The sequence below is a fragment of the Morone saxatilis genome, unplaced genomic scaffold, assembly GCF_004916995.1.
Source record: "Morone saxatilis isolate NCDOM2014 unplaced genomic scaffold, NCSU_SB_2.0 Contig1, whole genome shotgun sequence".
Lineage (NCBI taxonomy): Eukaryota > Metazoa > Chordata > Actinopteri > Moronidae > Morone > Morone saxatilis.
Window position 1 is genome coordinate 11,532,179 of NW_023339651.1, and position 12,984 is coordinate 11,545,162.

At 39.1% G+C, this 12,984-nt stretch overlaps 2 protein-coding genes across 2 annotated transcripts in view; one reads left to right on the forward strand and one right to left on the reverse strand.

Moving 5' to 3' along the window:
- LOC118333879 (double C2-like domain-containing protein beta) overlaps positions 1-2,946 on the forward strand; it is a 7,921-nt gene extending 4,975 nt beyond the window's left edge. The window contains exon 5 of the mRNA XM_035669691.1: positions 1,392-2,946. Within this exon, the coding sequence (XP_035525584.1) occupies positions 1,392-1,528 (137 nt within the window). The 3' untranslated portion in view covers positions 1,529-2,946. The remainder of the gene's footprint in view (positions 1-1,391) is intronic.
- Positions 2,947-9,283: 6,337 nt separating this feature from the next.
- The window catches only part of prrt2 (proline-rich transmembrane protein 2), a gene marked incomplete in the record, with an annotated part of 6,063 nt that continues 2,362 nt past the window's right edge, over positions 9,284-12,984 (reverse strand). The window contains 3 exon segments of the mRNA XM_035664696.1: positions 9,284-11,268; positions 12,281-12,410; positions 12,514-12,809. Coding sequence (XP_035520589.1) covers positions 11,252-11,268; positions 12,281-12,410; positions 12,514-12,809 — 443 coding nt within the window.

Consider the following 12,984-nt stretch of genomic DNA (forward strand, 5'->3'; position numbering starts at 1 on the left):
CAGAAATTGAATATAATATACACACATATGTTTTCATTAGTGTGTAATCACCTGAAAATAAGAATTGTTGTGTTTTTGTTACCTTAGAATGAAACGTTTGTGTCTACAAAGGGAACAGCTCCTCTTCTACAGGGTCTGCCATGTTTCTACAGTAGCCTACAAGGGATAAATAAAACACAGACTATAGAGCTGTTTGCATTTTTAATGCATTTTGCAACCACTGCTTCCAAATGTGAAGGAAAAACTACTTTCACATTTGGAAGGGGGGCGGGTGTCTGCCACTACACTACTTCACACTGGACCTTTAAAAGTCAAGATTTTTGTTTCTTACAGTAGGCAAAGGTTAAGTCTGTTTTTTTAAATTTTCAACAAATCTTCTACGAAAAGACCAAAACCACAGTGTGTTTTTTTAGTCCGTCTCTCAATACTTTCAGACTTTCCCATCTGTATTCATAGCAACAAGCCCACTTGTTTATACTGAATAATTCTTTTTAAAAGGGCTCAGTAATTTCAGTTTTTTGCAAACTTTACTTTACTTTTTGGGGACTATTTTCAGTTGTCTATGAAAACGAGAAGTGAGAATTTCTAGCATCTACTCAAAATAAACTACAGTGTGGCACGGAGGAATAAGTTGTATCAGGCTTTGGTTAAACAGAAAATACTTGATTTTGGTCTTTTCATGGGATTTGTTGACAAGTAGTTGAACAGAACAGTTGAACTCGATAAAGAATGAAAGTATTAGTAAATACCCAGGAATACATGAAAGTGGAACTGTGGAGCCATTCACAGTCAGTCAGTGACACTTTTCCCTCTCGGACTGATCAAACTTTGATCTGAAGTCATAAAGCAATACTAATCTTCTTTTAGTCCCTTTTATTGTTACACTTTAAAAAGGCTACTCACAATTCATCTCTCAGGTAGAAATTTAATTAAGTATGGACATTGTAGCACTCTTCAACACTTCAGCTCTCTGGTGGTCAAATTAGACTTATTGTGTCCTTAGAAAGAAAGAAATGAATGTGGAAAAACGTTATTAAGTTTTATTTTGTATTGAAACTCATATATTTAAGTAGATTTTTGCTTTTGCTATAGATAAGATAAAATGTTCAGCTCTTTGGGTTATAGCCCTCAATTTCTTTTTTAAAACTGTAATTGACTTCTGTCTGTAAGTTATTGCACAAAAAAATATGGAAAAGAAGAACATAGAAAGTATACAATAACTGCTAATAAAACAATAAATCATAAAACAAAACAACCCTAATAAACATAGAAGATGTTCTATAAAATGGTGTGGGTTGAAGCTACAGCTAATTACGCCTACTCTTTTTACAGTGCACAACATATTCAAAAGTAAGTCACATGAGTTTCTTTCTTGTCTTTGCGCTGCTTAGGGGGTGTGTCCTTAGGGTGCCACTCACAGGGAGACGCTCTGCAGCACTGGATAGACTGTCTGAAGAACAAGGGCAAGAAGGTGGAGCGCTGGCATACACTGACCAACGAGCTGCCTGGATCCACACTGCAGGAATGAACTGATCCTCTTCCACTGTACTGACACTGGAGAGACTGACCTGAAGACTTGGGATGAGAGACAACTCATCGCATGCTCTGAGGATTTTCTGCATGACTATGAAGGATTCATATCCTACTTACTTTGTGTCATAAGTGTCATATAAGACCATAATTCGTAACAACACACCCAAAAGGGTCACATTCAGAGATCAATACTCTAATCTTGGATCTAAATAGACCTGATGCAAATCTGTGAAACCGTCCACACCACAAAGCTGACAGTACGAGAATTTTCATAATCATATTCATAGGGATCCGTGTCCCTTTTGTGGGTTTAATGTCAATCTAAATGCTCCTCTGCGCTGCTCCAAACTGATCAGATATCAATCAACAAGAAAAATTGAAATCATGCAAAAGAAAATATAATGAGGGAGAAAGTTGAATTATTCTGCAGTTCATCCCTCACGTCAGGTTTGCTTGCTCTCACTACACTCGGCCTGTTATTTTCATTAACTGCTGACATTAAAACCCCACCGTTATGTCTCACAGCGCACATACCTCTCCCTCGCAATAATGTTATGCCTAATGCTTCCGAAGATTTCCAAGTGGTCTTAATGCTGTCAGATGTTTTGTATCTATTGATCTGATCACCTCTGGATTGCCTGCAGACAGCACGACCTAATAAGATAATTGGTTCTTCCATGTTGATGGTTTGTGTCAGTAATCTTGCATGTTTGGTGTTGATGGAGCAAACTAAAAGACAAATATGTGCTAGGCTCTGCTGCAGGATGAAATATTCATCAGCGTGTTGTTCCCAATTCTCCTGAGGTGTGTTGCTCTGATTAACTGAGAAGAGATTTTTTTTATTTAATTCAAGGGTAACAGTTTTTGTTCACAGTTGTTTAATGTGTCAGCTCTAATATTACTGTGTCAGTTTCTTGTCAGTGACACGATGATGGACCTAATTTTGCTTCATGATCCTAATTTGTATTGAAGAGAACAGAGACGTAATTAACAGAAAGGTTTCAGAGCAGATTATTTTGTGGAGAGCTGTGCATGGTCACAGTAACTAAAATCATCAGCCTTTGTCGGTTATTAAAATATGAATGGTGTATAGAGCCCAGTGTTGTCTGATAACTCCATGGCTGCTGCTTTACTATGGATTGCATTAACCAAGCTGCAGGTTTTATCTGTGCTCGGTCTCTCGTGGTAAAAGAGGCATGCTGAAACTACCAGTGGTGTTCATATGTAAATATATATTGTGTTTCACTTGCTTTGGATGTTTTGTCTTTTGGAAAGTGTGCATGATTGTTTCTTTCTTTTTCATAAAACATTCGTATTGAATTTACTGTGCGCATCCCTCAATTTTTTATTATATTTGCTCCGTTGTTGTAAAGTGGCCTCTTTGAATCTGATGTTTACAGCTCAGTGGCAATCTAATAAAGCCAATACTGCCACCTAGCGTTCAGGACCTGCAACTGCAGCCTCTTCTCTGACTAATGTGAGCACGAGTGATCCAGCAGGAGCACAGAGGCACAGACCACAGGTAAAATAATATCAACACAAGCATCAGTGTTGGTTTAACACTTTACACTCTTCTGTAAAGACACATCAAACCTATGATTGCCTGTGATTGGTTAGATTAAAATAAACTCTCATTCTAGGCCTATGGAGACCAATAATAGCCGCAATTTAAATCTCTACTTAATACTTCATGTTGAAATGTAACTGGCACTGAATTTATAGGACTGGAATATCTTGAATTTAAGTGGTGCAATTTCAAAAACTGGATTAATGCGACAGATACAAAATTTGAGTGTCCAAAAGATATATAAAAAATCTATATATAGTTTGCTGGTCAAAGGCTGATGTCAAATGCAAAACATCTAAAATCAGACACAAAATCTATCCGTCTATCTGCTGCTATATTTATTAATTTGATAATTCTGTCAAATGAATCAAGCTAAATTGACTTCTTCAGCTGTTTATTCATTTCTTATCACCGCCCTCTAATATTCTGTTGCTTTCCGCAACATCTGTCAAAGTTTTACTAACTAACTTTACTTTACTTACTCCATTTGGAGGAAGGTCAGAGGTCAGCATTGGGACATCAGGATGTTTTTGATAAACACACTGCTGCTCAGTGTCCTAGATCATGTATAGAGCATCTTGCTGTGAGGCTGACCGTGACGGCTGACCGAGTGTCTGAGTCAGAAGCAGAGTCATGGATGTCAGACTCAGTCTAGATTTTAAATAGAAGAACAACACATGAAGCTCTTTGCAGCTGTAAAGTTTCTGATTATTGTGCATTTTCTCATGTATCCTGAGTGGGAAAGAAGCTCTTTGTGTAATCAGAGACAGCTACTTCTGTTTCATCTTAGTCACTATTTGTTCCTCCCTGTGCTCTTGGACAGACTGACAAACGCCATAGATGTCTGCAGATCCTGTCACTGGACAGACACTGTGATACCACTAATACTAATACAAGTACATGGAGATATTCAGAAGCCCACACATATCAAATGAAGAGAGGACAACTGAGGTTACACACACTGAAACTTATGGGAAGTCTGTGGCGTTTTGTATTATATAATCTGTATTCCCAAACTCTTTCAAAATGACTTCACAACATTGCAATAGTCCAGGTCAAGATGCAATAAAAACATTGCAGATAAAGAAAAGATCTAATCTTAGGAGGCTGCAGATCTAAACTGAGATTAGAGTGACGAAAAATTGGAGGGGACATTTGAGGACAGTAAACATTCATTTTTCAACCTTTCTGAGGGTTGATCTGCATCTCAAACAATACCAGAGATAAGAGATAAAGATGGTTAAATTCAAATGATTAACAGTGTCATAAGGTGCAATAACATCCATAAGAAGGAAGGCTCTATCAAAATAAGACTCCATGCGGTGGCCTTAAAGAAAGATAAAGGAAATTCCATCATACAAAAAACTTTCTAGTGATGCAGACAGACTCTGATGTAGTTGCTCAGGGAGGGATTAATCTAAAATCCAGTGGTTTAGCAGATTTCTGTGAAAACCACAAACATTTATTTAAACCCAAGCTGTGTCCTCTCTGTGGGGACAAGTGCCAGCAGTACCGCTGAGTGAGAAAACACATAATGGATAGTGATGAGAGCTACTGGTAGCTCACCACGTCACAGAATAGTGAATTTCAGCACCAACCATCTGGCTGTCTGATGCTCTGAAATGGTTTTGATTTTGAACATTCATAAACAAAATCTCTTTATTTCAGCCCATATTATCAAGCTATTGTTGGTGAATATTAAAATTAAGCATGTGAATTTTGCATGGTCATCTCATAACAATAAAAACTGACAGCACAATAAACAAGTCAGTGTATAAAAGGCTGCTGCTGTGAAAAAGAGGAATGAAGACGTCACAATATGAAGTCCCTCTTGGATCCTGCAGTCAAACTAAAAGCCTTGATAGAAATATTATAGTGATATTTCACCACAGAGGGACAGAGCCATGAATGCATGCTGTGATGATGAGTAGTTTTCATTAAAGAGCCAATAATGAGCACATTACTGCCACCTAGCCAGAATTGTGATGAAGAGTTAGCAGCTAGCAGAGGATGCTGAAGTGTGGCAGTAGGGCTGCACAGTAATAAGGGGCCAGATATGAGCCTGAAGCTCACATCACATTTCAATTAAGCTTCATGCAGATAAAGGTACTCAATTATAACCCAGTACTAATTATAAGTAGATTCATGAGGAGAATTACATGTATTACCTAAATTACCTAAGTCACCCTTTGTTCAAAAGCTTATTAGTGAGGAATTTTAGTCACAATTATCTGTTCAGAAGGTGTAATTACCTCATTGTGAAGTTCCAGAAGCTGCTTTTTTGTACACAGACTCAACTTAATTATTTATTGTTATTATTATTATTATTATTATTATTATTATTATTAGTATTAGTAAGTAATTTAGGAGATAAGCTTGATTTGGACAAACTGCCTTCATGTCAGGCATTCAAACACCACATTCTAAACATATTTTCTGAAGATTGTAACAGTTTTTATAGTCTCTCATGTTAAATATAATTTTAATGTGACTTTAAAGATAACTTTAGGTGGCCCAATTGGCCTACTGTAAAATATAAAATATCTTAAGAGACTTCCTAGTTGAATAAAGGTTAAATAAGACGAAGAAATTAGTGCATTTTATTCTGCTCAGCTTTCATCAGCTATGTGGACTAACATCACAGCTGTTCCTTATAATAACAGCATATACATTACATAACATATATGCTGCAATTACCTTTCGCAACTGACCTCACATCATGCTAGCTAACTTAGCTAACTTAAGATTGACTGTATGTCGCTTTGATCTTTTAACCATCTTCAAAATTAGGTTGTCTTTTCAAAGACGAGCCTAGCACATAGCATATCTAGGTACATGAAAGGAGAAAGTTGACTGAAGTTTGCTCGACTGTTACTGGAGCACAGAACAAAATGGGGCGGGGCTTAGGAAGGGTCAATTCCATTTGGCTGCTTCAGTTTCAGGGTCCTGGTATTGTCCATGCTGGGTCAAAGGTCCAGTGTGTAGGATTTAATGGCATCTAGCTGTATAGTTGCCAGGTGCAACTCCCTTGCTTCAGCATCCCCTTCCAAGCCCGAGGGACAGACTACGGTCTGAAAAACACGAACAGCCCTATGTAGAGCCAGTGTTAACTTTGTTCGTTCTGGGCTACTGTAGAAACATGCCGGTTCAACATGGTGGCCTCCATGGAAGGTGACCCACAGCATATGTAGATATAAAAGGATATAAAAGTCTCATTCTAAGAACATTAACATAAGGATTCCCATTTTCAGGTGAGTATACACTAATGAAACCATAGTTATGAATATTTGATCATATTTCTGGCAATAGATCGTCCAAAATATTAAACACTGGACCTTTAAATAGAAAAGAGCTATTGTTAATGATATTAGTGACATACTGTATGTGCTTTAGCTGCTATGATGAATCAAAATGTCTGCTGTGGAAGAGACCAGTCAACAGTTAAGTACACAACTGGACAAAGATTTGTATTTGTCATAGCAGCAAAAGCAAGGAAAATATTAATTATGCCTCTTAGAAAAGCTCTAAAAATACCACAGTGTTGGGACTGAAGCAGCTAGACAGAGTGCACTTGTTGTTAAAGCTATTAGTTACACCGGTGCTTTTTTCTGCTATAACACATTGCCACAGCCCTGCTCAAAGACTTTAACAAAGTAGGGAGACAACGACGAAGACTGCGCAGAAAAGCATTTATAAAAACATTACAATCACTCAAACAATACAACGTGTAGCAATCAGTAGATGCATAAATGCATGGCAGTGGAGAACAAAACATATAAAACCCCATGCTGTTGCCACACCTGCAGTGGGAGAGGAGATCTCCCCAGAGAGAGAGAGACTGCAGAGTGGGAGGTATTTAGGGCAGAGCAGGGACCAGGTGTAGCTCATGCAACCATCAAGGACGAAACCCCTGCAGCACAAAACAGGGACTCCTAGTGCCCAGGTGGAGGGGCCGTGACAATGTTGAGATGTATGCTGTGAAATACTAGAGTTCATGACAACAAACTTTAATAAAAACAATCAGCCCTCATAGAAAGTGGGTTTCATACGTGGAAAAAGTCTCTGATGGTCGACTGGTAACTGTGTTTACTGTGTTTACCAGGCAGCTGTTACTGAATAAAGTGTTGAGTTTTAATTCAGACTCATTCTTGGATGTGGAGTTTCAGTAACAACTAATTCCTCTCTCCAATTAGAAAATCCACAACAATCCATCCAAGCATTAATTCCCACTCATAATGATTTTCTCCCAGCCCTAGTTCTCTTTCCAAATTAAGCGGGCACTAATAGAACAGCATCGCCACAGGTCAGTGTATCTCATTATGCTGTTATTTGCTATGCGGACTGACAGGATGATCATGATGCATCCAAACGCTGCCAAGTTGATCACAGCCTCCTGTTTATGTGACCCAGCTGGATAATCCCTGACCCACTTACTGCATCTGGAAGTGACCCTGTCTGATATGCTGATGCTCCGTCCGAGCTGTAGTCTACTGTATAGCAACTGTTAAATTAGCTGAGTGCAAAGAAAAATACCTTTCGTTGTCAGAATGTTAACATTGGCGAGTGGGAATTTGCTGTTGTCAGATGTTGTCAGTGCTGTTATATTTCTGCTTCTGTAGTTATTTTTTCTCTAGAAGTGTCCTTACAAACACATTTTGTTTTAAGAATGGTGTCATATAGTTTATTTATTTTATGTACAGTATTTTATGTTTATTATTACAACAGAGCACTCACTTCCCTAAAGCTAGACATCTCTTTATCCTTTATCAAGCCCATGACGTTACCTTCATAATTGTTTCCATGTAACATAGTTAAACATATGTCCCAGCACACAGCATTGCATTTGTGATTCAATGATTATTTTCATAACTGACTAATTTGGTCTATAAAACATCAGAAAATGGAAAAAAAGTGTCCATCACAATTTCCTAGAGGTCAAGGTGACATTTCCAAATATTTTATTTCTCCGACCAACAGTCAAAACACCAAGATAGATGAGGAAATCAGAAAGCGAATTTATCCCATTCTTAGCCATGTAGCGCCATCATCAGATAAATGTCAATCTGTCCAAGGCTTTGGTTTTATGACCAAATACCTGCAAACCAATGACATTCCCATCAGTTAATTAGCACAGTGTTTAGTACTAATTAACAAATGTTAGCATGCTAACTCACTAAACAAAAATGGTGAACCTGGCAAACCTGTCAAACATCAACATTTTAACATTGTGACCGTGAGCATGCTGATGTTAGCATTTAGCACAAAGTGCTGCTGTGTCTAAGTAAAGCGTCAAAGCACTTCTAGCATGGCTGTAGACTTTTAGTTTTGAGTCTTTAAAAAACCTCAAACGATTAACTAATTATTGCACCACTAGTTTAAAAATGTTATTATATTGTTAATGTATCATTTAGCCATTGCAGTGCAGAACAGCCTTTAATGTTTAGTTTGGATTCCAAAGTCTATAAAAAAACATATTTTTCCTTTTCTTTTTGGTATTCCAAAAGAAACTGTCCTTGTTATAAAGGCTGATAATATACCTTTTTCACAGCAGCCATTCTGACGTGAAGTAGTAGGGTAAACACAGGTGTTGCCAGTGATACTAATTAATGATCTTTCTCTTCTACATTTAGTTTAGCAGAGCCTTTCCAGTGAGCCAACATGCACAATAGAAACTGAATTAGTATCATTGGTAACACCTGTGTTTACCCTACTACTTAATGTCAAACTGGCTGCTGTGAAAAGGCCAATAGTTGTAGCTTCTTGAAGGGTTTAAAAAAAAACCTCAGAGAGAATAATGAGGGATATTTTGCTTTGTTGGAAGACATCAGAGACTTTAGTTCTCATTACAGCCAATCATACAGTGCATTTCCTCGGCTCGGCCTCTCCCTTCAGCATTATGCTCTTCCTGCTGTCTCCGCTTCATTGCCTGACAACTGCATGCACTTTCAATCCCAGCAGCTTACACATTACGGACAACTATAGTAATACTTCCCAGTATTTATTTATTTGTTTTGCTCTCATCTGCTAAATGCTAAAACCAATCTCTCCTCAGTTACGTAGTAAGCTCTCCGGATATCTCTCACTATTGACACTCATTCTCTCCCACAAAACCAGAATCTCTTTAATCTCCATTGCTGCTCTTTATCTCTTCAAAATGACAATGAAAACATGTTGCATGCATTGTGTCTTTATTATGAATGTGCTGCAGAAGTATAATATTCCAAGTGCCAGCTTATCGTTGTAATTTTCAACTTCTATCATCATACATTAATAAAAATCCACAACATGCCAATAACCACAAAGATTATAGAAGCCTGGTGGTAATACAATGACTGTCAGGAGGCTAGTCGACAGTTTCTGTGCCTACGTTAGATCGTAACTACTTAATGCTAACTCATATCAACTAGAGAATTATCACAATATTGAGATTTATATCTGCAGAATACATCGACTGTTGATTACAATTAAATTTACAGATCAAGTACTAACAAAAAATGCCATATTAATCGTTACAGAAAATTGCCGGCAGGAGTGAATGATGAGAAATTGTGGTGTTTCTGTACATGATTCAAAATCCAGGCTATAGTAAATAAGGAGAGTTCGATCCGTCCATTCTTGATGAAACCCAATCGTTTCAGATCACAGTGAGAAATTACAGGTAGATAAAGATTAGAGGTTAGTTAAGGATACGCAGGAGATATAATAATAATAATAAATTTAAAAAATCATATCTTTTATGATGCATTATCAGTTTTACAAATTAGCCATCAAAAGACAGCATCCGTCTGTGTATGACAACAAATGGGGCATATATTAAGGTGTTCTTTGCTGTTTTATGGGACAGAAAGGCCACAATCTGTCTGGTTTGAAAGCACACGCTCCAAGTGGATGCAGACTGAGGCTGCAGCCACAACTTTGACTGCAATCACAAGCTATTTAATTTGTTAACCAAATAGTGACGCCCATATGCATACAATACTACCACCATCTGTCAACTGCGGCCCAGCACTTCAAGAGAATCACATTACGAAATCTTTTTTTTCTGTTTCAAAAGGATGTTTTACAAATATTATCAAAAGATAGGTTATAGGTGACGTAGCATTATGAGCTTCATTGTACAATGAATGTTTTGACTACCTTGCTACAGTGGGGGTTTTTGTGAACATGTACCCTTTTTCCCCGCTCACAGTGGTCAGTGGTGTCGAGCAGATATACAGTAAAGGTGCAGCAGAGTATTAACACTTTTGATGTTCCTCTCTACAACAGCAATTCTGTGATCAGAGTTGGGTCTTTACAAAGCAAGAAACTTTCCCTCTAAATTCTTTTTTTGGCACATATTTTTCCTTGCAGTGATGACTGTACCATCTGTGTGAGACTTTCCATAATCCCTTCCATTTTAGCACCCATAGCTAGTCCTTGGTAAGCCTCTTTTTCATCCTCTTTTCACCCGTACACTCACTCTCAAACACAAGATGTATGGAAGGAAGTCACGAGAAACACACAGAGGAGAGTCTGACACGAAGAGGACATACAGTGATTGAAAGTGTTTCTTGTCCGTGAGGGAATTGGGTGAATTTTCGGCTCTGTGATTCAAGAGCAACACAAATCCCAGAGCCTCTCCACGTATCCGAGGGGGATTTAACGGCAAGCTGAAACTCTGATGCTGTCCTGTCGTCTGTGCAGAGAAGGATGGACTTGGCGGACATTTTGTTGGGACTTGCAGTGTGGCGCTGAAGTTGGGAGGCAATCCTGCCCGTTTCACGTTCTGTTACCACCTCCACTGGCCTCTCATTTTCTAGTCCACCTTGTGTGAGTCAGTTCTGCCGGAGCGATGATGGGATTCTCAAAGAGTTTGTGTCTTGTCTCAAGAATCGTTCTGAATGTGTTGACCAGAATACGAAAGGACTGATTAGACTGTCTACTCCCTTCTCCACCCCCCCCGTCCCCCAGACTCAAGAGCAGCATAATTTGCATATTTTATTTTCTTCCATTAGCAAAAGGGATTTATATAGATTACAGAAATATAAGTAAGCACTGTATATCGGGTGCATATTTGTCACACATCCAGGTAATGACTAGGCGGTAAAGATGGTGGTGCAGGTGAGGGCCAGACGGTCAGTTGCCTTATCCAGTTTCATCCTTGGATGAAACTCAGGTTTTCACATTTACTAAAAAAAGAAAAGGAAGCGTATTAGTTGAAGAGCTATATATTGCTGCATCTTAATATGGATGTATAAGCTTTCACAGACCACAGAGGACAGTTATATAATGAGAAAAACAAGGATTGTTGAGTCCCAGAGCCCTTAAACTCAACTTCAATTACTCCTCCAGTCATTAAGTTAATTAGGACATCTCTTGGCTTAATGAGACCCAACAGGCTGCAACTGTGCGCATTCACAAACAAAATACAGATGACAGATTGAACTGACGTGAAAAGGCAAATAATCATTTAACTGACTGACCCTTCGTGCTTATATTTAAATATACAGTACTGCAAAAGACAAATTCTAGTCCCTTCCTTTTTACAAGTCACTAATAAGTAATAATCACTGATCTGTTATCAGAATCCCTTTATTTGCCAAGTACAATAAATGTACAATTATTTGTCTTGTGAGCATTTCAACATCTCACACACTGACATACATTATATATATTTAAGTATACATATGGTACAGGGGCAACAAGACATTTTATACAAACAAACAGGGCAAAGCGTACAATAGACAGCAGACTACACATATCACTCTACAGATAAACACACAGCAATCTGAGGCATGCAGTCAGTTACAGCTGGAGGCTGGAGGCCACCCGTGCAAATGGAAAAACATGTCATAAAATGTAGATTTGGCTGATGCAAATGTGATTAATATGTTCTGATCTCTGTGTAGCATTGACATAGTTCCAAAGGCTAAAGTGCTGCAGTGTGTAAAGACTTGTGCAGGCCTTGTAACTAGTGCAATATTATGCAAACATAGATGCTAATAATAATATCAGTGATTACAGTCTCATTTATACTAACAGGGATAAATATCATATTGTGATGGAATACACAGTGACAGTAGGAGGTTTTGGGGCCAGGAGGATCAGGATTTAAGAAAAACAAAAAGAGGAGTTCAGGGGACTACACAGGGGGTATAAAGGGTGAGGTTAAAGTTTAAAGGTCAGATTTGGGACACTCACTGGCCAGGTTGACAATGCAGGCGATGATAATGATCGTCCCTCCTACTAGTGACACCACGGAGAGCATCTTGGCCACGCGTCCCAGACGCACAGCACCATCCAGGTTTCCCTGCTCGAGACTGTTCTTAGACTGAAGGAGGAGATTGAAGCAACTGTTAGTTTGCGTTACATATTAAAAAAAGACTGTAAACAAAGTCGCTTTATAGAACTGCTGCTGGGAAATATGTTCTTACCATGATGGAGTAGACAAATCCCACGATGTTGATTGGCCAGACGGGGCAGAAGCAGGCCAGCACGGACAGGAGGAGGTAGTCTTTAACTTTGGTCCGGTCCAGGGGCGGATTGGTGGCGATGCTGGAGTGGCGAGAAAGTGACGGCCTGGGCGAGAAGGCGGTGTAGCCGATGGAGCTCGCCCGGCTCCCTTTCCTGGTCTTGCCATGATGGGGGTAAGAGATGGAGTGCTGCCTTCTGGGAGGAGAGGAGATGACCGGGGAGGTGCTCTCGGAGACTGTGGAGTGGATCCCGTTACCTACACATAAGGGACAAAAAGGACAGGGCAAATGTTTGAAACACTGGAAGAGGTAAGTGTGTGCGTGCTCTCCCAGGAGCGCTTTTGTGCGCTGGAATCTGGCTTGTCCTGAGTGAGCTGACTCAGCAGCTGTATGACCCCCCTCCCTCCCTCCCTCCCTGCGTGCTGCTGCTTT